The sequence below is a fragment of the Microtus oregoni genome, unplaced genomic scaffold (genome assembly GCF_018167655.1).
Source record: "Microtus oregoni isolate MIOR12 unplaced genomic scaffold, Mior012 000016F_ref0000370, whole genome shotgun sequence".
NCBI classification, from domain to species: domain Eukaryota; kingdom Metazoa; phylum Chordata; class Mammalia; order Rodentia; family Cricetidae; genus Microtus; species Microtus oregoni.
Window position 1 is genome coordinate 13025087 of NW_024543075.1, and position 24578 is coordinate 13049664.

A 24578-nucleotide genomic window follows, 5' to 3' on the forward strand; every position below is an offset into this window, starting at 1 on the left:
CACGTCCCTTGGCGACAGCGGGGATGGGGAAGTTTAATAGCCACTGTCTCCATTCAGATCCTCAGATTCTCAGGAAGGTAATGGGAGACTCACAGTCTCCAGCTCTTCCCCCATGGTGTTCATGGGCTGTAGGATGTGAGCTGATCCAAGAGGTTTCTGGCACCTTAAAAAATCTCTACACCAGGTGGTGGTGGCGCACTCCTTTAATCCCAGTACTCGGAGGCAGAGGCAGAAGGACCTCTGTGAGTATGAGACCAGCCTGGTCTATAAGAGCTAGTTCCAGGATTGGCTCAAAAGCTGCAGAGAAACCCTGTCTTGAAAATCAAAAAAAAAAAAAAAAAAAAAAAAAAAAAAAGTCCTCATATCCTCAGTAAAATCAGGCAACTGACTTAACCCTGTGTTAAGGCCAAATCCTGACAATACACCATCTTTGGGTTCATCCAACAGCCACATCACAGCCAAGAGCTGATGACTACCTGCCTCTAAGCCTGGGCAAGAGTGACAATGAGCGCACAAGCCTGGCCCTATTCTGTCTACCTTCTCTCGAGGAGAGAGACACATGAAAAACAAAACAAAGTGTATCTCATAAATGCAAGACAAGAGTTTTATTGCTCAGAGTGACAGGAGCCTGAACTGAGCCCTGGAAGAAAACACAGTAGGAAACAAGCCAAGGAGATCACCAAGCCCTGTTCATTTCCCAGCTGAATACAGACACCTGTCTATGGGCGGTGAGCTAGCCAGACACCAGTAGTGTGCCATTCAGCAAGTATCCTCTATGCCCAAGGGCCCCAGGTTTCTGAATTCCTGACCTCCTAGAAGGGAATGCAAGAAAAAGGCAGATGGGGCAGAGAGATTATAAAAGGCAAGCCATGTGTGTGAGGCCGGAACTGAGCCCTCTGAGTGGATTTGGGATGTGGAAGAGGCCTCTCCTCTGTTGGCAGTACTCCCAAGCTTCACAAAATGGTTTCACCTGCCCAGTGGCCCTCGAGTCCAAGTGCCGTGAAGTGTCTCCAGGAACCAGCGGGAGTCAAGCAAGTCACTGAGACCTTTCACCTTGGGGGGACGGAGTCTTGTTTCATATACCTCACACCTGAGAAAATCACACGTTGTTTGCTTAATTAAATTGCCAGAATGAGGTAGATCACTCAGGTGGAAGCAGTGACCTCCAGGGGCATGTTTTAGAGATGTGCGGACTGCTATCAACTTTTATGGGAGGCAATTGCCGTGGCATTGGCTGGTGCTCATTGCCAATGGAGCCGCTTCCTTCTCGCTTCCCTTGGGTTTTCAAGCCTGTGCCTAAGTGATAATGAAAACTCTCCATCAATGGGCTTATCTGGGGTTCTTGTCGGTGGCATGATGCCAATGTAGTGGGTTTTATTAGATGGTAAGCAGTTTTAGAGGCATAGTGAAAATTACAGCATACATCCTTCCGGATAAGAGGTGTCGTGGGTGGCAATTCCTGCTTCTTAGTTATGGAAGGGACAGCGAGAACTTAGTGCAACTCAGGGTGCAATATGTTGCCAACACAGAGCAGGCAGAGAAAGGATTGATAGGGTTACTCTCCCTCCAAACCAATATGGGAGAAGAGGATGTCCCTACTCACCTCTGCCTATCTACTGACTTCTCCCTCTGGGTCACCATTCCTATTTTGCCCAACTTTAGCAGTATTTGTGTGAAGGGGGAGATTATTTGGTGCATGCTGTCTTGGCTCCCTACTTGATTTGAGCTTCCCTAGCACTTTGAGTTTTGGGACAGCAGAGGGTAGATACAGCTGCTCTTCTCTAGCCGAGCTATAGAAATGATTGCGGTGATTTGTGCTAGATGGGGCCAAATGGACTCTGAACCAGGACAGTTTTGTCCCAGAAACAAATGTGTGTCAGTGTTGTTCTAGTAGATGGGTGACAACCAGCTCTGGGGAAAGGAAGGCCTGATTTACAACACTTAGTTATTCTGGGTGCATTAAAACTTTCACCGTGGCTAAATTCAAGCTACCTGGGTGACATCTCTTGTCACAGGAGGGAGGAGTGGACCTCACCAACTCCCCCATAAGGTTGGCTGGACAGAGATAGGTACAAAGTGAAACAAGTGTCCTGAGGAGTCCCCGCTGGAGCCCAGGTTCTTTTTCCCCAACAAGGTAGGAGCAAGTACATCTCTCCCAGCAACAGGAAGATAGTAAAGCCTCCTTAGATGTTACAACGGTCTCCATGGAAACTCTGAAGCCTGACAACACCAGGCCTGGTGGAGTTGTTTTCTAAATGAATTGCCAAGAGTTAATGATAGGCTCTCTTTTCAAATAGACAAGTAGAGATTTCTCTGCCTTTAACCACCGGGGCTGCGTGGCAAGGAAAACCAATGGTCTTCGGCTTGGTCCCTGGTGGAGAGTTCCCTTTGTATTTGTGAGGCTAGGTTGTGTAAAGTTACAAGGAAGGAAAGATGCTTCTGACTTGATGGCGCTCCACCCTTCCCACCCAGGGAAGTCTCTTACAGCGCAAAGCAACAGCTGTTCTGAGCATTCTCAAGTCAGTCTGTAATGATGAGACAGGAAGTCACGCACGTTTGTGTGTGTGTGTGTGTGTGTGTGTGTGTGTGTGTGTGTGTGTGTACATGCACGCTGCTCTATGGTGGGGTTAGAGGTTAACTTCAGGTGTTGTTTCTCAGCTGCCATCTACATTGTTCTTTCTTTTTGAGGCCCATCACTGGCTTGTAACTTACCAGTTCAGCTAAATCTTGGCTGACCAGTGAGCCCTGGGGAGCGACTTCTCTCGCTTCTCCAGCGCATGCCACCATGGCCAGTTTGCCTTCAGTGTGGATTCTTGGGGTCAGACTCGGGGCTTTATAGTAAGCACTTTACTGGCTAAGCTATCTTTCCAGTCCTTATCTTAGATTTTAATGAGACCAAGACAACGGTTCCCAACAGATCTGCATGTATCTTACTGGAAGAGCATCCTGTACTAATTGCAGTCTCTCATCAGTGCCACAAAGCACTTTTGTGGTGACCTTGGACCGTCCCTGCTTTCCCTTTCCCAGGACAGAATTGCAGAATGAGGGTAATGAACCACCAGGATAGTGGAACCCACTATCTGAAAACGAAGACTGCCTCCCTGTTCAGGCAGCTCCTGGGCATCCACCTCACAGGAGATGATGGGCAAGATGTCTAAGACAAGAGGGAGTCCTTCCTACCAGCTTAGATCCCATGTGGGGCAGTAGGACAGACCGGACACCTTCTTCGTACTTTACTGGGCTCTCAAAACTATGACATGCAAATCAGAAGAAGGTGACTTCCTTCTCAGATTTCAGAGAATCTAGTGTTATCTATTACCCGTCTATTGAGACCACTTTCATGCTAAGATTGTCAATACACGCAAACATTAGTTTGTTTGATGTAAGAGGGGCAGAAGTTGAATCCAAATTCCCATTCCTACGACAACTGGTGGGCAGCAAACAGGTTGTTAAACCCTTTTCCATTGAGCACAGAGCCCAAGGGTGTTAGCCGAGCGTACTGTAGTTGGCACCAGCTGGATAATATTTGGGTTACAGCAGCCACCACTACCAAGTGGAAAAGGGTTGCCATATTAGTTATGGATCAGAAGGTCGCAGCCAACCTCACTTTCAGCATCACTGAAATGTCCCTTGGAGCATGGAACGCCATGACCAGTAGCGAGCAAACAGGTGTGTACCATACCCTACACCCGCCATCAACACTCTGTGTCCTTGACAGTGACTAGCCTACCATTCTTTGGGAGGCCTTTGGTGAGTCTAAATGCTCAAAATACACTCCCAGAAAGAAAGACCAGGCCTCGGCCCATGGCCATCCTTTGGTGATGGAACAGTCTGACATCTACCCTGGAAAAGCCAAGAAGCGGGCCCCGGAACTTGTTCAGACATCAACATCACTGCAATCACCCGGCAATGGCGGCAGTAAATGTCCACCCAGGAGACCAGCCCACCTCCCTTTGCTCTGTCCTCTCGTTCTGAACGCCCCGGCAGGAGAGCCGTCCTTCATTCCGACACCGGCAGAATGTTCTGGCTGTGAGAGTCACCTGTGAGACCCACGGAGCGGGAGCGGATGGAGCGTCTGTTGAAGATTCTGTTCAGAAGCTCCTTGCAGCTCCGACGGTATTGGTGTCGCAGTAAGGAGTACACAAAGGGGTCAGATGCAGCCTTGCTGTAGGCCAAGCACTTGGACAGCACGCCCCAGTGGGAGCCGATGGGTGCTGTAGAGAAGAGTTCCACCAGCCTGTGGAGAGATGGGAGTGTGTCACTGAGGGTGCTGTGGGCGTGTGTTAGGGGCATGGAACCGTGTCAGGTAACAAGGAAAGCAATGATTCCCAAGCGCTCTGTCAACTGTGCACACAGGTTACTGTAGTGAAGCTGGGAGACATGACCACCTCATATCCTCAAACTCATAGGGGCATTCAACAATAAAGGAGGGATTTAAAGCCGTCGCCTCTGCTTCTGACCCCACAAGTCTTTATGCTCTGTAGGCCTGCATGTCTTATCTGTAGAGTAAGGAAGTCAGATGGGCTTATTTCTATGATCTTTTAATCCATGAGAGTCTGGTTTGGCTCTGCCTCAAGTTCAGTTCCGCCTTCCTGGGAGTCTATGTGGGAGAGAGGGCTGAGAAAAAAAAAAAAAACCTTGGCAAACATTCTGCAGAGCTCCAGCAGAACATCTGCCAGTGAGGAAGAGCTATTCCTAGGACTGGGGTCCTGGTGGCCTCTGACAGTAGCAGTAGTCAAGAGACCAGAAAGTGACCTTTGTCTCCTGAGGAGCGCAAGGGAGATACATCCTAAGTGTTCAAGAGTTCAGTTTTTCGAGTTCTTCTGATAGCCATGGAACTCACTGAGTGGTGCGAACTCCAGCCTTCAAGGGCGGTAAGAATTCCTCGGTCTCCACTCCTATCCCTAATTATGATTGCTCTCTCCCAAGGGTTCGCAGCCCCACTGGTCAGACTTAAGAAAGCATGTATCATTAGCATAAGATCAAAAAGACCCACAAAGCTTGGAGAGTTTGGAGACCCTACATCACTTCTCCTCCACCCACTGTCAAATGAGAAGGTTGAGATCCAGAAAGGAGAAGGGTCGTAGCAAGCCTAGTGCCTGTAACCAGCTAGGTAGGCTCTGGCAGCTGGCCACCACCTGGGACATCTTCTGGAGAGCAGGCAGTGATGGTTCTCAGCTTGGTGGGTTGCCTGGGAGAGGGCTCAGAGACAAGAAGGATCGAGCATGACTCTGCTGCCAATTTAGTTTTCCTGGCTTGGTCTTTGGGTTGAAGTTGTGTGATGGGTCTTAGAGTCAGTGGGAAGAACGGACAGGTGCTTTATGCCACTCCCCACTGGAACACTTTGTTTCCAACGGATCTCCAGTGAGTTTGTCATGAGACCACTGTCTTTGCCCCATCGTTCCTTCATCACCCTTTAGTCCTGGGGAGAACCAGAGATACCTTTCTCCTCATTTCACTGACAGATTGCATGAGGAGCTGAGGAACTGAAGATGTGAGCAGAAGGGAAATATTCACTTTTTTTTAAAAAAAAAATCTATGCTTTAGAAGTGATGAATCAAAAGAGACAAGAGCCCTAAACTGACAATGTCACACTTAATGAAATAGCCAAATGCTGGCTCACTGTTGCTGTGTGTCTATTGCTGCAAATAAAATGCCATGACTGAAAAGTAACTTGAGGAGGAAAGGGTGTATTTGGCTCACACTTCCAGATGGCTGTTCATCATCAAAGGAAGTCAGGATAGAAACTCAAACAGGGCAGGAACCTGGAGGCAGGAGCTGATGAAGAGGCCATGGAGGGGTGCTGCTTACTGGCTTGCTCCTCATGTCTTATAGAACCCAAGACCACCAGCCCAGAGATAGCATCACCCACAATGGGCTGGGCCCTCTCCCATCAATCACGAACTAACAGAAAACCCTACAGGCTTGCCTACATCCTGATCTTATGGACATATTGTCTTAATTGAGTCTCCCTCCTCTCAGATGACTTTAGCTTGTGTCTAGTTGACATAAAACTATCCATCACACCATGTGATGCCCAATCATGTTTCCCAAATGACCTGTATTCTGTATATTGTTAAGGTTGATCCTATCATCGTGGATCGCCCCAAAGGATAGGTGTGTGTGTTCATGTGTATATGTCGATACACACATGAATGCATGAATGCATTCATGGAAATCAAAGAACAGCCTGGGTGTGTTTCTTCCTCAGACACCTTCCACATTTTATCTCGGATAGCAGGGTACATCACTGGGCTGGAACGTCACCAGGTTGGATAGGTTATCTGGCCAACAGCTTTGCAAGGATCTGCCTGACTCCATCACACATTTTGTCCTGCCTGAAGTTACAGGCATCTGCTGCTCCACCTAGTCTTTGACATGGGTTCTGGGGACCTGAACTCTGGACTTATGCTTGCATGACAAACACATTGCTGTTTGAGCTATCCCTCCAGACTCCCCAAAAGAATTTTTTTTCAATACTTGATTATCAAACCGCCCAACAAGATCAAAAGTAGTGTTTGGAGGCTGTGTAGGGTAAAGTTATAGTGTTTACTTTCCCAAACTTTTATCTGAGGTCTGAACTCCCTCAGATAATTCCCAGCTTGTGCCTCCTTTGAACCCAAGTCCTCACTGTGTACACTCTCTTGCCTCACAATGACCCTGCAGAGAAGGGCTCATTCCCATCTTACAGATGAGGTCATTGAGGTCCAAAGAGATTGAGCAGCAAGCCAGGGTCTCCTGCCACAAAGTGAAAGTCCACCCTCAAAGCCTGGCTAGAGGCCACGCTGAACCCTGGAAGTCAGCATTGTAGAGAGACAAGATGAGTTTTGGGGACCCTTTAATCCCCAAGAGGCTCTTTCCATGAAGTCATGATTCACTGTGCTAAACCATTGTCTCTTGTCCCTCCCCATAAAACCTGTGGCAAGTTCTAGCCTTTGACAGACCCCAGACAAAGGAGGGCTTCAAATGAACACAAACCAGATTTGGTTCCATGTAATTTTGGCCAAAGAGATACTAGGATGTCTTCCTGCTGTTTAAGCCTCGCAGTGTGGTACTCAGTTCGGGCAGTGCCAATACTCCAAAACACCCAGAAAGAACCCCACAGGGACGTGGATGTGCTGTTAGGTTGCTTGGTTGTTTTGAGGTCGCTGACTGTAACAACACTGAAATGGAACCAGATACCCACCCTATTCCCATAGAAGCCAAGGAGACACTGGGACTTCCACGGTTTGGCACCTCTGGAGCAGCATGGCCCCTGCCACTCCCCAGCTGACAGCCTTGTCCCTTAAGTACCATTCCTGCCACCTGCCCTCACCTTTCACTAAGCACAAGGGGTTCTCTGTATGCTTCCTGGGGTGTGAGGTGGAAAAACCTCTGCTTGCCCTAAGGCTCCAGCCATAGTGACACTTAGGTTTGTGTGCTCAAAACGCACGTAGAAAAGTCCTGCACACCTCCCTGTTCCCAATCATATCCCCTCAGGAGAGTCCACCCCAGTCAGCAGCCTGGGGTACAGCAGGATGCATGAAGGGCAGGGTCTGCCTCTCCGAACACTCGAGGCCATTTTTGAGAAGGCATTTGAGCCCTTTAGAGAAGTCTGAGCAGTGAAGTGACCTGTGTCTGTGTATGTACCCTGGGAATGACCATGTATACTTGTCTTATCACATGTGTGTGTTGTAGTACTTGTGCATCATATGGCTGTATGTGCTTCTTGCTGTGCATGCATGTGTGCCATGTGTTGTATGCACTGTGAGCACGTTTGCTTGTATGTGCATATTGTGTTTTGTGCACGTGAGGACATGTGCCAAATGTATGTAAGCACATTGTGACACCTGAACGTATGCGCATGTGCTCATGAGGTATGTGCATGTATATTACACATGTGTACGTTTGTGCTGTGTAAATGTATGCAGGTGCATCTTATGTGTGTGCATGTGAGGGTCATGTGCATGTGTGCCTTGTGTTGTGTGTATATGTGCATTGTGCATATATTTGCATATTGTATGCATGTTTGCCACATGGGTGCATGAGTTATGTACATGTATGCCCATGTGCATCATGTGTGGGTCAGGTGTATCTACATTAAATGTACCATGTGTGTTGTCTACATATATATGATGTATATATCTCGTGTATGTTCGTTGAGGAGTAAAAGTGCTTCAAGATTCAGAGCTTGCTGACAGAGAATATGGACACAGAGAATCGGCTGACATAGGTGATAGCCACAGATTATACCCCTGAATCCTGCATGCCTGTCCATGCCTCTGTGTATGTGGGACTTCTCTGAACTGTGACTCTCTTTGGTGTGGGCCCCTTCTGACGCTTGTTGGCAGCACTCCAAAGTGACTGCCACAGAAAAGGGCTAAGGTGATAGGAAGCTGCCCGCCCTTGCCCTTACCCATAGGGGATCCTCACACTACCCACAGTCTGAGCCACCATGGTCCCTGGAGGAGAGGGTATACTTGTCTGAATTCTGAGGCATTCTTTGGATCCTGGAGGAAGTAATATCCAGACCTGTTCCCAGTGGGCATCTCTGTGGAGAGAGGCTCAGGGTGAGAGGCACAGTGCTGCTGGACCACAGCTCTCAGTACCCTGGGACTCAGCACCTTCAGATCCCATCCTTGTATCATCTTCCCTAACACACAGAGACCTCATGCTTTCTGGTTCCAGACTGCCTCACGGGCTGCTGCACTGTTTCCAGTTCAGCTGTGCACCTGACACTGTTGCTTTCAAATTCTGAAAGCAAAGCAGCAGATCAGAGCCCCTTCTGCGTATGTCCTCTGCCCATCACCGCTCCTCTCACTTTTGTTCTTTCTGTTTCTGTCCTTGTAGGTCTCTCTTTGTAACATTCTGCACACACACACACACACACACACACACACACACACAGAAATACAGACACAGAGACACAGAGACATAGACACAGAGACACAGACACAGAGACAGGCAGACACAGACAGAGAGACACAGAAACATGGAGATACAGACACACACAGAGAGACATGCAGATACAGACACACAAACACACACACACACACAAACACACATGTACACACATACACACAGTGTATTGTATTAAAGTACAATTCGAGTAACAGAACACTGCTTAGGGAAACAGCCCAAAAGTCCTTGAGGCTTCTGGAGACTCAATCTGCATACGTTTGCATACGCAAAGACCTGCAAGCTCTAAGGGGATGCTTTAAGCTTTCATGAGACATTAGAGTGGAGGAGTCATTTATTAATAGACCGCTAACTGTCGGGAGCCACCTGCACATTAACCCCTCCCCCCCCCATCATCCCATTACTCTGAAAAGCTGTAATAATGGGGCCATCAGATCCACAAATGCCTCCAAATCTGATCCTGATGATTTATGACAACTGTAATTATTTGTAAGTATAGATTGTGACACAAACAATAGGCTTACAATCACTTGAAGACATGCGAATGTTAATTCAGAAAACATTTCCCAAGAGCCTGTGGGTCGGAATGTGCAGTGGACCTGGGCCCTGCCTGGTCACTCCAGGAAGAGTCTAACTGACCCAGAGCTCAGGGGAGCAGCCTGACTGTGAAAGAGATAGGTCAGGCTTCCGTAAGAACTCTCAAAAAAAGAAAATGCAGACAATGCCTGAGCAACACCTACAGCCTAGTTTACACACACATACACACGCACGACCTACACACACACACACACACACACACACAATTTAGATTAGACGAATCTAAATTTTATTGTACTTACTATCCTACTAGGGACTTGCTTTGAGAAGAATTGATTGTATTTTTTAATCATATTAAATCTTGGACGTTATAAACCTGAAGTAGGTGCACCTTAATTTGGACAAGTCATATTTCAAGTGCTTCACAGCAGCCCATGTCTGGTGGTTGTCATACTAGAAAACACCACTCTAGGTGCCATTCATGCTGTCTCTCCTGCTTCTCTTCTTACTCCTCACACCCACACTTCACAAGCTTTGCCCATTAGCTTAGCCAGGAGGCTCCATTCTTTCTCTTAGCTCTGGATTCTGGGCCTGCCTGATGGAAGGGATCTGCCTAACTACAGGCTCTATTTTCAGACCAAGGTTCCTACCAGGGGACTCTTGGGGGTCTCTGCAATTCATCTTTATTCTTCAGGGGAACTTTTATAGTCGTCAAGAGAAGGTGCTGGAGACATGTGCGACAGAGTGATGGGAGGTGAACATGAGTGCTGTCATCAAAGATTTGCTTGGGGTGGTTCTGCATACATATAGAGAAGACACTGGGAAGACGTAATGGGGTGGTGTGGAGTCCCCTGACCCAGGTTCTATACTGGAGGAGGTGATGGGGTGGGGTGACATCCCCTGATCCAGGTTCTATGCTGGAAGTGATGGGGTGGGGTGACATCCCCTGACACAGGTTCTACACTAGAGGAGGTGATGGGGTGGGGTGGGGTGGAGTCCCCTGACACAGGCTCTATACTGGAGAAGGTGAGGCCTTTATTCCCATGGAAATGTTGCTTATCCTCATGCAAGATGCACAGTTTTGTTAATTTTTTTTTAACCTCAATTACATTAACTCCTTAACTCCATTTGAATCTGCTAGCAATCTGACTGAAACATTGTCTGGGCACTATTAGAAGGAAATGGGCTATAATAAAAAAAAAAGAGGTATATAGAGAGAAAGAGAGAGAGAGAAGAGGAAGAGGGAGGGAAAGAAGAAGGGAGGAAGGAAGAGATAGAGATAAATCGATCAGTAGATAGATGATAGACATATAGAAGATAGGTAGACAGACATATAGATGATAGATAGATAGATAGATAGATAGATAGACAGACATATAGAAGATAGATAGACAGACAGATAGATAGATAGACAGAGAGACAGACAGACATATAGTAGATAGATAGACAGAGAGATAGATAGATAGATAGATAGATAGATAGATAGATAGATAGATAGATAGAACTAGAAAATGAGCTCAAGCCTGAGAAAAGCCTAGCTGCCAGCAGTGGGAGTCATATCACTTTTTCTCTGAGGATTCACGTTCACCTCCTCAGTCCCTTTTCCCTGAGGTCTAAGAGGAAGGGTCTCTGTATACTTTCTTGCTCACCCGCATTCTCTGGCTAGCTAGATCTCCTTCAGTCTCAGGGTGTCAGGGGAAGGAAAGATACTGTCCCAAAAATCCATACAGGCACGTCTGTCTCACACACTCTAGTGCCCCCGTCCTTTAACCTCAGGATTCCACAGTGTTTTCTGGAGGCCCAGAGAGGTGATGACACTGGGCCAAACTTGTATAATAGGAGGGCAGAGCTGAGGAGGCCTCTCTGTCTCTCTATGTTAGGTCTATGCAGAGTCCTGAGCTAAGCCAGCTCTGGCTTCCTGGCTGGGGTATAGGTCTAGACTACAGCTTTTTTTGCTTGTTTGTTTGTTTGTTTGTTTGGTTGGTTTTGTTTTCTTCAGCCAGGGTAACTCTGGTCATAGGGAACACTTGGCAATATCTGGAAACGTGGTTATCAAGCTGGGGACATTGGTGGGAGGATAGAGATGTTCCTGGTATCCAGCTGGTGGAACCAAGGAGCCCCTGATACATCTTATACTCCCCGGGCAGCCCCTCTTTGCCAAGAGTCATGTATGTGCAACACAGCAATAGTTCTGAGGCCTAGTGCGCAGTTCCAGAAGGAAAAACTGATGACTCTGCCCTGGTCCGTGGTCGGACCATCCAGGGACCCACATACAAGTCTCGTGTTCAAAGTGAGAGATGGGCTGAGTTGGGCTCCCCATGAGGAAACACATACTTTGGAAGGCAGTGGGTGGCACTGTACTTAGGCCTGGGCTGTCTGCGGAAGAGAAGAGAGAGCTAGAGAGGCGATCAAGGCTCCCTAGCTGCCTGTCTTTTGTTCTTGTGGGTCCTGTGGGCAAAGGACCGTCTCCTGGATTGAAGAAATAACTGGAGGTCATGGTTGAAAGAGCAAGCAACCATGCTGAGGTCTGTGTGAGGACAAGAGGGGAGAGCAGAGAGGGCTGTCGCCATCATTGGCTTGTCCTCACAGGGAACAGGAGGCTGGGTTACAGCAAAGGGGATGCCCATCTGCACTCCTGCACTGGCACTAGCTGTGTTCTCTCTCTCTCTCTCTCTCTCTCTCTCTCTCTCTCTCTCTCTCTCTCCCTCTCTTGCACACACACACACGCACACTCATACACAGAGGAAACGATTTCCTAGACTCAATCAAAGCTCCCACTTCCATGTCTCAACAGAACCACTGTCCTTTGTGATCTCCCAACTGCACAGATCACAGAACTACTTAGCATACAAAGCTGCAGGATTCCACCCCCACCCCCACCAGTCCACAAAGGAGCTTGGAAGAGAGAGGAGACAATCCTTTTCTATCTATCTATCTATCTATCTATCTATCTATCTATCTATCTATCTATCTTTTTCTCCTTTTTTATTTTTCTGACTGAAACTGGCAGGAGGAACTGTCACAGCTGGAGCAGGCTAGTCTGAGGAATGCAGGTCCCTGGTGCCAGTGAACTACAGCCCCGCCTAGCTCTTGGCGCTCTGGGAAGGGGAATAACTGACAGTCACTGGCCTAACAGCACAGCCGCAGGAGAGGTGGCCTGCCTGGAAGGGCACGGAGAGAAATATCTACTTTTATGCAAGTGGCTGGTATCTCTGAAGTAGACCGCTCAGGGGCTGGCTACCCAGCCCAGGGGCAGTGGGACCCTGCACTGTGCAGTATTTCCCTCCCACCCCGTTTCTTCTGTTCAGCACATGGAGTGTGGGTGTGGGTGAAGAGTTAGCATGAGGTTGTCTGGAGATCAAGTGAAGAGGTACTGAGTTTAACACATAAGAATCCAAGGCTGATTATGGAGCTCAATGCCAAGGTTTCCCCCAAACCCAATAGTTCCACCATATGGAACAGCTGGCCCACTTCTGGGTATATGACCAAAAGAAATGAAATGCATTTACTGTGTGTTATGTTTATTGACACACTGTTACTAGCAGCTAAGGCAGAAGCCAACCTAGGAGCTGTAATGGTCGCATAAAGAAAATGCAGAATAGATACACAAAAGGATATCATTTGGACAAATGGGTGAACCCAGAGGACACGATGGAATAACTCAGACAGGGTGCCACCTGTTCTCTCATAAAAAAACATACCTTAACAAGCCTGTCAGAATATGCAGCCGTGATGCCCAGGAGCTGGGATGAAGGGGATGATGGAGGGAGAGTGGATAATGGGCATTAAAACAGACACATGTTCTCCCATTCCCCACCCTAGTGGGGGACTGCACGTCACAACAACCTGTAACATGTGTTATAAATAATAAGCAGAGAGGGGCTTGGAGGCTCCAAACACATGCAAATGGCAGGGAGGTGGAAAACAAACTCGCCCAATTTGATGAGCACATATTGTGTATGAGCAGTTTAATCTTGCGTTGTGCCTTATAGGTTTGTGCAGTGATTATGGGATAATCAAAACTGTTAAAGCTGTTAAAGGAACAGGACATGCCAACTGCCCTAACTTCATTGGTACTCATGTACACATGTATTGGATCATCACAAGGTATCGGTAGCCAGTGCAAAAAAATGTTAATTAAGGGCTAGAGAGATAGCTCAGTGGCTACAAGCTCCGACTACTTAAGACCTGAGTTCAGTTCTCAGCAGCACACAACTGCCTATAACAACTCCAGCTCCAGGGAATCAAAAACTCTCATTTGGCCTCTACAGATGTTTGCTCTCACCTGCGCTCACATAGACACATCAGACACATGATTAAAATTAAAAATCAATCTTTAAAATGTTAGTTATTGATAAGGGAGAGTCTGAGGCTGAAGAGAAGCAGCTAAGTGTTCGTTCTCACTCTGCCATGCTCTCAGGAGATACATGTGGCCAGGAGGGGCCCCACTCTGGCTCTCCAAGCCCTGGTTCCCATCCACAAGTCAGCTCACCTGGTAATCACGTAGGGAGCAAAGCACACGAGGAAGGTCCCTATGAAGGTGCTGATCTTTTTGGTGGCACGCTGTCGCCTCCGCTTCTGCTCCTCCAGACATCGTTCCCTCACACTGTATGGGACAGAGAGGAAAAGGTAATTTGTGGGGCGGCCTGGCCAGGACACTGGGAGGTGCTACTCATGAACACAAACAATGCATTCTAGGTGTGTGGTTATGAAGCCAGAGACCTGGGGCCCTGTGTTAAGCCCTTGGGTAAGGTGTGTGACAATGACAAGGTCATTATTTACAGTGTGATATCACACACCACGTTTTACTGATGTGCTTTCTTATAGACAACACAACATAATGTTAGCTGGATTGTTTGAAGGGTTTAGTGCACAAGGCACAACAGAGTTTTGTTTTCCTTTGTTTCTTCAATAAAACACCCTGACCAAAAGCAACTCAGGGAAGACACAGGGTTTATCTGGCTCACACTCCCATGATACAGCCTATTATTTGGTGGAAGGCAGGAACTCAAGCAACTAGTCACATCACACCTACAATCCAGAGAAGAGAGAAGCAAACGAAACCATGCTGCCTGCTCGCTTATGCAACCGCCAGCTCCCTCCTGCCCCAAGTTCAGAACCCTCCGCAGGGGGAACGGTGCTACTCTTATGTTAAAGACTCATCAAGACATCCCCCACAGATAGGCCTATAATTCCTCAACTGAAATGCTCTTCCCCGGTAATTCTAGATGGTGGCGAGTTGACATTTAAAACCAGCGCTCACACATAAAGATACAGAAAAATGTATCCAGTGTGCAAACGAATAACACAATGAATACAAACAGAGAAGAACTCATGGGTTTACTGCTTATGTCACGCACTGACTTCCCTGCACAGTCCTGGAGGGCTACACCCCCTGCCTCCGGGGCTCATCTACTATGACAGTTAGTGCTAGCTGTCAAGCTGACAGAAGCTGGAACCCCCCCGGGAGATGGACCTCTGTGTTTACCTGGGGGAAATTATCTTGATTGCATCCATTGCCATAGGAAGACCCAGCTTAGTTGTGGGCATGTGCGGTTCCTGGCATGATTCCTCCCGGGACTAAGATGGGAGAAGCTAAGTCACAGCCAAGTCCTCTTGACATCGAGGATGTAGCTTAGACGATGGGGTCAAGAGCCACCTATGCCTCTAATCACACCCTGTTCCTGCTCCACTGTGCTCTAAGCCCTGAAGGAACTGATTCCTTTCCACCAAGAGAAATCAGAGTATCACAGGAAAACAGCTGTGCATGCAGCCAGCTCCAGGCTCCTGACTCTGTCTTGTAGCATCCAGTATGGACACAGGTGAGCAGAGAGGGTGACTGGAGGCTGTGCTGCCCCGCAAGCCAACTTGGCAGAGCCTGGCTTGGTCTGAAGTGACTTGCTCCTGAAGACAGGCTGGCCTGCTCCATGAAAGCAAGCGGTAGAGAAGAAGTTCATAAGCTAGATTCAAGAATGATGTTAAAGCAAGTGCTACCCACTGCGTCTAGGAGAGTGACCGTTTTAATCCTTAAGTCTCTCCTCAATAGATTTCTTCTCATATGAACATTTTGGACGGACGAATCTGGAATCCTTCCTTGCAGGTCCCCTTTTGACCTTCTGCCTTTATATAAATTTATAGAATTAGGAACCAGATTGGGGCTTGGAATCAAAGTTCCCCACTGTCTGAAAATGTTCTTCACAACTAACGGTACTAATTACTTTATAATAATTAACACTATTGCCGGGCGGTGGTGGCGCATGCCTTTAATCCCAGCACTTGACTCGGGAGACAGAGGTGGGTGGATCTCTGTGAATTGAAGGCCAGCCTGGTCTACAAGGGCTAGTTCCAGGACAGGCTCCAAAGCTACAGAGAAAACCTGTCTCAAAAAACCAAAACTAAAACAAACAAACAACAAAAAAATAACACTAATAATGGTCTGAGTCTCTGCCACGTGTCATGCTAGGTTCTATGATGGGGTTTCATGTTTAGTTAGTACATGTGTCTAGGAGTCAAGGACGATGTCGTTACAGTCTGCATATTTGAGAAGCGATTGAGACTCTAGAGAGGTAAGATATTTTCTCAGGATCACACAGCGTTCACAAGGCTCCTAAGCGGTAACTATGAAGTGGTCAGCATTTGGTCAGGCAATGCCTCGGCCTCTGTTTAGTATTGAAAGTATTCCGTCCTCAATGGTTTTCGTGGGGTGGTTTCCAAAGTGGATCCTATGTCTGAGTACCCTTCTCCATCCCTGGCAAGTCAGGCTGGCAGATGATGGCAGGAATTGAATCTAGACCAGAGTCCAGAACCAAGCTCATCCCTCCCCCTACACAAACAGTCTACCTGTGTCGTCACAGGGGGAAGTCCCATGGATTGGTATATGGGGGGCCCCCGAGGTCACCGAATCCTGCTCAACTCAAATCCCCAGGCCTTCTGACCACATGCGTGTTTCTGTATCATTTTCTGCTAAGGTTCACGGGCTCCTGTGACTTGCACAGCCTGTGGTTGGAGGTCTGGGTACAGGGACATGGCCAGCTCAGCTGTCTTGGTTTAAAACTCAAAGTCCCTCTCTCTGGGAGTCTCAACCCAGGGCAAAGAAGACCAGTGGTGACCACAAATGCAGGAGGCTCAGGGTTACTCTTCACGGCTGAGCTCTGTCTGTTCCAGTGTTCACGGATTGCCACGGATGAATGGTGGGGTGCAGATTTGGGGTGTTAGCCGAGTACCCTGAACCATCACACAACTTTCTTCCATGACAGCAAAGGACCATTCTGACACCCAATAAATAAGCATGCCAAATTCACACAAAGAACTCTGTGAGGGGGATAAGACCACCTACGTTTCTGTCCTCCTCAGTGTGTGACAGTGTTACAGCCCTCGGGTGCTGTAGAGTAAAAGCCCTCTTAGGTGCACTCCCTTAGAAGGGCCCTGCTCTCCTAACTGTGGCCACAGGCAAATCCCCACGCCTCTGTGCGTGAGTCCCCACTTTTCAGAGGAGGCTTTCACCATACCTTAAAGCAGACCTACGGTTCATTATGAAGATAGGCGTGGCTCACTGAGCAATAGGGCAGAGAGATGGGGAGCTTCCTTATGCTCCCCAAGGAGTCAAGGTTCTGATGAGGGGCTACAGCCCCTCCCCTATCCATAGCAGACTCTCTCTCCTTCAAAGCATGGGGAACTAATGTCTATAAAGGCATTGGGGGTCTGCAGAGAGACACTTGCATGACTGAAGGAAGGAACGGCTAGAACTGTCACGGGACTGTCACTGTCACACCCCCAGGCTGCACAGATCCCCAGAGACCTGCTGCATTGCCCCTTTAAGGACAGGTTAAGCAGAAGACACTTTGCAGCTGTGTGTCTTCTTTGACCTTCGCTTCTTGGCTAGTGGTTAGGTTTGAAGAGCCAAGGTTAGAACTTCAGATTCAAACCCAGACACTTAATTTGAGGTGGCTTTTGTACATCAGATGCCTCATCTCTAGAAAGAAGGGTGATGAGAGGACCTGCCTTTTAGGGTCACACTGAGAGTGCCTGAGTTAAAATATGAAAAATACCAAGAACTGTGGCTGACCCTGTGAACACTTAGTGCGCGCTAACCAAACTATTCTCAACTCAATATACACTCACTGGGGAACTCTGTACTGTGTTCCACCTCTGCCTTGAACCTCCAAGCCACAGAATTTCCTCTTTCTGTAAAAGTCCTCCTTACCCTATGCTATGTCCACAGGAGAGGCAGCCCTGGCTAGGGACTGTGCCAGGGGTGCTGTGAATTAGCATCATGCAACTGAACATTGAATCCTGATTTGACTCTGTAGCCCATTTGGGGCTTACAGGGACATCACAGATTTTAATGTGACTCACCAGTAGAATGCAGAGAGTGTCTACAGAGGGTACTCTGCCCCCAGAATCATGTTATTAGGTTATCATGATAGCAGCATATTATCATACTGTCAGGACAGAACAGTAGACTCTCCAACTTATGCCTACCCAAGCTCACAGATAGGGAAACTGAGGCTTACAGGAGTGAAGGACCTGCCTGTCCTGGGAGTCAGGTACAAGTGGGACTTCAGACACATGGGAATTGGCTACCAGCCCAGCGCTTTCAGCTAGGGGTGTGCCACTCCTTCCCTGAGCTATTGTAAAGGAAAGGGCTAAAGCCAGCTCTGCCCTTCCTCCGTGGGCTCTGCTGTTTCCTGGGTAACAGTACAGTGGTGGTAGGAGCACCCCCATCACTTAGGTGGGAGACAGCTCACTGGGCTCTCCAAATGATAGGACCACAAAACCTCCTGTTGTCATTTTCCTCCCCATGGCTTTGCAACCCTGAGATCCTGAAAATCTTGTATGCCTATGGGCTGTCATTGTGCTATTCTCAGATGAGGACCCGAGTGGTTTAGGACATGCCCAAGAAACATCCTGGCAGTTTGGGACAGAACCAAGGCTCATCTCAGATCTCCTGACCTGACTCTAGAGTGTTCCCCTTACTCTCACTGCCACCCCTAGTCTGGTGGAGGCACCCAGAGTCCTTGGACTCCTGGGCAGAGTCTGTGGTGCAGAGAATATGAGGTACAAGGGGAGCCCCGATTGTGGTCTGAACATGTGTGCTAGCCTGGAGTTGGAGGAGGCGGGTATCACAAGGTTTGAGACCAAAGTGGACAGGCTCTCTGGCTTTTTGACATGTGAGGTCAAAGAGATGCATTCCGCAGGCTCCAGTAACAGCAACTCTGGATGGATCTAAACAGAAAGCGGGGAGATGGCCTCGGAAGTCTCTGAGATGGCTCTCTAGGTCCTCGATGATCTGAGATGTTCATTGTCCTTCCAGAGCCCACACCTGGAGCCCTCACAGCCTGACCCCTATTGGTTTTCTGGCTTTTAAGCCATGAGACAAGACGGCTGATGGTAAGAAAGAGCCCTGAATTTGCAGTTAGGATGCTGATGTCCCCCTTGCAGATCTAGGAAGCATGGTCCCTGCTCTAGGTCCTGGACATTAAAACTGAAGCTCACACAATCTACTCTAGGGGAAAAACCCCTAATTTTCTATGGCACATAATTCTTGTGCAAATGCCTTGATTCAGGGTTAGGTCTAGGGATAGGGTTAGGTTTAGGGTTAGGGTTAGGGCTAGGGCCAGGTTTATGGCTAAGGCGTGGGTTAGGTTTATGTTTAGGGCTAGGGTTAGTGTTAGGGCTAGGGCCTGGATTATGTTTAGATCTAGGTCGAGAGTTTGGGCTAGGGTTAGGGTTAGACCTAGTGCTAGTGTTAGGGTTAAGGTTAGGGCTAGGTTTAGGGTTAGGATTAAGGCTAATTTTAGGTTTAGGGTTAGGGCTAGGGTTCTGGTCAGGGTTAGAATAGGGCGAGGGCTATGGCTAGATTTAGGTTTAGGGCTAGTGTTAGACACAGACCCCTGGTCCCCACCCAGTGGTGGACTACACTGTAGATGTACTCAGTTTAAGGCTCGAGGAGCATCCCATGCATATGGAACGTGACTGTATGACTTGAGGTGTGCGCATGACCCAAGAAAGGCACCTGTGCTGCTGGGTAGAGTCAGGGATGGAGAAGTAATGCAAGTGGACCACTTAGAGTGTTCTCTAGCCCAGATGAGGCTAGCCTCAACGGAGTCTATAGATTCTAAATTTGAGCCCCAGTTTTAGGAAGTATATCTGCCAAGATAGGGGAATTAGAACATATTCCATGGCCCCACCTATAAGCTAAAGTAGAACTTCTAAGCATCTACACAGAGAGCTTGTGAGCCTCCATCTACCTGGTTGCTCCATCTACAAATCTCAAGGACAGACTTGGGCGTGGCCCCGGGTGTATTCTACTTTCTAGAGTTCATCAAATGCCTTCCTTTTGGGATCTACTTCTGCCTCTGTAAAGTCAAGGGCCCAGTGCAGCTCTACCTCCTTGGTCAACCTCTGACATCCTGCAGAGCTAACCCTCAGGCAGCCCCTGTGGTCATGATTCACAGCATGTTACGGGCTTAGAGAGAGACCCTGGTAACACTGAGAGGAAGTCCTCACTCAGCTTTTAGGAGAGACTCTGTCACCAGCAGCTTAGCTCCAGGAGGTCATCTCCCTGGCATGGGTGAGCCTGGTCTGGGCTAGAAAGAGGGCAGTGATGCTGGGCCACGGAGCCTGATCTGCTTGGTTGTACCCGGCAGCAGCAGAAGAGATCTAACCAGAGCCTGCCGAGAGCTTTGGCTGGGAGAGCTGAATAGCAGACACTGGGCAGGTGAAGATCCGAGTGTGGACCAAACACTGCAAGGTGAAACCCGCTTCCTAAATTTAGTAAATTGACCACAGAACAACAGAAATAGGAGATGCCACTCTGGGCCTCGGATTTAGAAAAGAGAGACTTCCTGCTGCTTAGGTAGTGATTGTGGCAAAGGGATGAAGCTTGCTACTCAGCATGCAGAAGAATAAACTACCTCTTGTCGCTTCCTAACAAATGGTACCTGGGCTCCAGGCAGCCCAAAGCAGGTCTCCTTTAGCTAAATTCTGGGGTAAGTGGTGGATGACAGGTGGGATGACTTCCAGTGAGCTGAGACTTCACTTGCTCCTCTAGCTGTCCAGGAGACTGTCCTGGAACTGACACCCTAAGACCACATAGGTTCTTGGCACCAAAGGATGTCAGAGCCTGAACTGGGGCAGGATTCCACCACAGCCTTCAGAGCTAAGACCAAAACTTCTCCACAGTGCCACCAAAGTAACGGCCAGCAGATCAGCTGTCAGGGAAGTAACTGTCTGTCGTATTCTGTGGAATTCACCTCCCACACTCCTGCTTGAGACCCCTGGAAAGGGCAGTTTGTGTTCACAAAGGAGCCAGCGGCTCTGTGACCTGATGAAGCTCCCTGGAGGGTCTAGAAGCAGGGCCTCCTCCAAATGGCCCGAAGCTCAGAGGAGGTCAAGGTTCTCTGCAAAACTGACAAAGGCCTGGATTCCAGCCCAGTGTCTGTCTTTGCTTATGAGACCCCCTACATACTGTCTGTCATTCTGACCTAAAGTCAGGGAGACAGGTAAGAGAAGAGGAAGCCCCTGTCCCTCACTAGAATGCAAAGTGGCCTCTACCCTCCTCTCTGGGGGATTAAGAGCAGAAATTGGGCTTTCCCTCACTCTAAGAGGACTGGCTCCTTTCCTGCTGGGTTTCCATTTCTCTTTTCCTCCACTGGGAGGCTCGGTGAACCGGCTTTCTAGGACTAGCTCAAGTCTGCAAGAGTTAACATTTCCATGCATCCTCGGGATGGAGCTGCCCCAGCCCCAGCCCTGGGGATGGCCCTTTCTAAAGTGAATGCTGATGAACAGTGGGGAAGATTCTATGTAGGGAAGACTAGAGGAGCCTGTCCTCTAGAATGACTCTCAGAGGGGGACCGTCAGTAGACACACTCAACCATGCCCTGCCAATGTGCAGGCATGCTGAAATTCAGCAGCTTCTTATTGCTCAAGGCAGGGAAGTCCCACAAGGGGCCTTTGCTCAGACTCACACGTTCTGTTTGTTTGCTGTGCCCTCTAGGGCAAATACACATTAGGGTCTACACTCTTCCCTACCTACCCCAAGGTTTCCTGAATCCTGGACTTGGGCTCACACATAGAACCATAACATCTCACTACCAGTGCTCTCTGTGTGCTATATCTTATGTGCCAAGTGGATGCCAAAGCTCTTATCCGGAGTCCCAGGCATCAGAGAGGAAGGCAGCTTTTAATGTAAATAAATCGGCAGAGACTAGAAAAACACCCTCCCTCAATGCCCTAGTCTCAAAAAGAAAAGATGAGGTGAGCTCAGGACAGCCTGATTGACAGTTCTCTCCTTCTCTCCTGAAGGGACATTAAGGACCACAGAGGTCCCCAGCCAGTCCTCTCATTTGCTTCCTTCTATCTTCTCCCGAGAGGTAGTGGGTCAAGAGGAAGGGGGTGGGTGGACAGGCTTAGTTTCAGGAGTCGGAGGTAGAAATTCTTGAAGGGACCTTGAGGTGCCAAGTCCAGAACACACAGGACAGAGCCCCCTAGGGAGGCAAGACAACCCAGGCCCTCAGGACCCACCACAGGGAGAAAGTGCAATGGATTCTGTTTGGTGGGAACTCAGACACATACACAAGAGGAGGAGATCAAGTTAGCACCACACCCAGACTGACAAGGATCCAGAGGAGTAACACCCGCAGTGTGAAGAGTTCTTAAGCATTGTCTAAGCCTACCATATGCCCTCTCAGGGCCATATCCAAACCCTTTCCTAGCTTAGCACAGTGAACAAAGCTCACTGCTCAGGATACATCTAAGGATAAGGAGGAATTTCTGGCTGAGAGTTCAGTCCGGTGCTTCAGAAAGTGAAGCTCTGGGTACCCTTTAAATAGCACCTGCCATTCCAGCCTTGCTTAATGCAGTGCGGTGGACAGGGGACTCTCCCACGGCCCTACCTTGGGTACTGGGACCTGCCCAACTCACTACAGTGTCCCTGAATCAGGCCTCTCACCTGGGGTGGATGTCCACCAAAAGCACGAGTGTCTGCATGGTGATCACGTCGATGCGCTTGCAGTGGAAGCGGGCCACCTTGAGCACCTTGAGGTACGTGAAGCAGAGTACGATGAAGGAGAGCAGAAAACTGAGCGCATGGAAGGCGCTGGTGAAGATAGCAAAGCGCAGGCGCTCCTCGGGCCGCCGGCTGCACAACGTACACGAGGCATACAGCTGGTGGAAGCCCAGCCAGGACAGGGCGAGCGCAGTGGCCGGGAAGGTGAGCGCGTGCAGCCACGTGTAGGCCACCATGAACGCGGCATCGCGGAGGCGCATCTTGGCACGATAGCTTAGCGGGAAGACCACAGCCACCCAGCGGTCGATGCTGAGTGCAGCCATGCTGAGCATTGAATTGGCGGCCAGGAAGGTGTCGAGAAAGGCAGCCAGGCGGCACAGGCGATCCCCGGCCGGTTGCCGCTGTGCCACGACGCCGGCCAGCGTGAGTGGCATGTTGACCACGGTGCACAGCAGGTTGCCACAAGTGAGGTTGAGGGTGAAGAGCGCGGGCGCCTGGCGGCGGATGTCAGCGCTGTGCAGGAGGCAGAGCAGCACCAGCCCGTTGGACAGCAGCGACACGCCGATAGTGCCCACCAACAGCCCCGCCAGGCCCGCGTCCCACGAGTTCATGGTGCGCGCCCGCAGCTGGCGCTCAGGGCCCGCAACCCTGCGCCGCCATGGCGCAGTCCGCTGCCGGCTCAGCCCCGCGGCGTCGCGGCGGCCCAGAGACCCCTGGTCCCCGTCGCCATGGCTACCCGAAGGGCGTCCAGCAACCCAGAACCCCGCTCCACCCCCTGGACAAGCACCTAAGAATGCAGTCACCCGGAGCCCCGCACCACCTCCCAGGCAAGCACCTGGGTGCGGAACCACTCGGACTCTGGGTCACCTCACCACCGGCGAGCACCTGGGAGAGCCGTCACCCCCAGCCCCGCACCACCTCTTGGCCAGTCGCCCGGTGCAACGCTGAACTCCTGTGGTCCCCTGGAATCCTGGGTTGCAGGCGCCTGTGGTCACAGGCTTTGCCTCTGCCCGCACCCGCCCTCACCGGGTCCTTCTAAGCTCTGGCTCTGCTCCGCACACCCTCCTGCTTTGTGGCTTTCTCTCTGTCTCCCTCTCTCTGCCTCTGTGCTCAATCTCGTGTGCTCTCACTTTCTGTTCCCCCTCCCCCATCTGTCTCTCCCACCTCCAATTTTTTCCTCCCCTCCTTCCTCCCTCCCTTTCTCCTTTCTCTCTTCTTTCTCTCAGGAAACCGGCTGCTTCTGCGAAGGAAATCCCACTGATTCTCTCTCTCTCTCTCTCTCTCTCTCTCTCTCTCTCTCTCTCTCTCTCACACACACACACACACACACACTCACCACATACACACATACACTTGGAAGGAAGGAGCCCTGCAGGCTCCCTTGCAGAGTGACTGGCTCCCTGTGGCTCCCCTCCTCCTCTTCCCTCCATCCTCCCCTCTATGTGCAGGAGACAGGCTGAGTCAAAAGAATCTAAGAAACAAGAAGGATGCCTGGGCACCCTCATGCCTCAGTGCCACTTGGTCCCTCTTAGCTGACCAGACCTTGACCCAGCTCACCTGTCCCATAGCTGCCCAGCCTCGGGGCTCGCTGCTGTTATCTAATAGGAAATGGGGAGCTTGGTTAGGCTTCTGCTAGAATGGAATGTAATTCACAGCTCTCTCTTGCATTAGGACCAAATATCTCCTGAGATCTCCCCCGCATCTGTCCACAGGCAGCTGCTGCCCTACTGGGCATTGAGTCCCCAAGGCTTCATCCCATCACTCTGTAGTAATTCAGTTGCATTCTCAGACTTGGTGGAAGGACACTCAAGGCTCATTGGGACGTCCCTTAGGCAAACCTTCAGTCAAGAGAACACTTTATCTGTCCTTAGTTACCAGAAGCAGCTCTGGTGTGGCTGGTATTGGGTACATGTGGTGTCCAGTGCTTGCTGTTGGATTTCCATTCTGGGTCTGGTGAGAAGCAAGTTATTGCTGATGAGAAACCAGTGATGCTTATTAGGCATGTGGGAGAACTGTTCAGAGAATGGGAGGACAGGGCATGGCATGATTTGATCCAGATCATGGGAACTCGGGATATAAAGGGTCTCAGTCTCCCCCACCCTCCCCCGATCCTTAGATAAACCTGTCCCCAGTT

General features: G+C 49.5%; 1 protein-coding gene across 1 annotated transcript; it reads right to left on the reverse strand.

Annotated features, from left to right (window-relative positions):
- Positions 1 to 290: 290 nt before the first annotated feature.
- Positions 291 to 23581, reverse strand: Gpr26 (G protein-coupled receptor 26). Its single transcript, XM_041666206.1, has 3 exons — positions 22388 to 23581; positions 13928 to 14041; positions 291 to 4237 (listed from the first exon to the last, which is right to left on the reverse strand). Exons 1-3 carry the CDS (start codon positions 23053 to 23055, stop codon positions 4000 to 4002), a joined length of 1020 nt encoding a protein of 339 aa, XP_041522140.1. The 5' UTR covers positions 23056 to 23581; the 3' UTR covers positions 291 to 3999.
- Between the last annotated feature and the right edge of the window lie 997 nt (positions 23582 to 24578).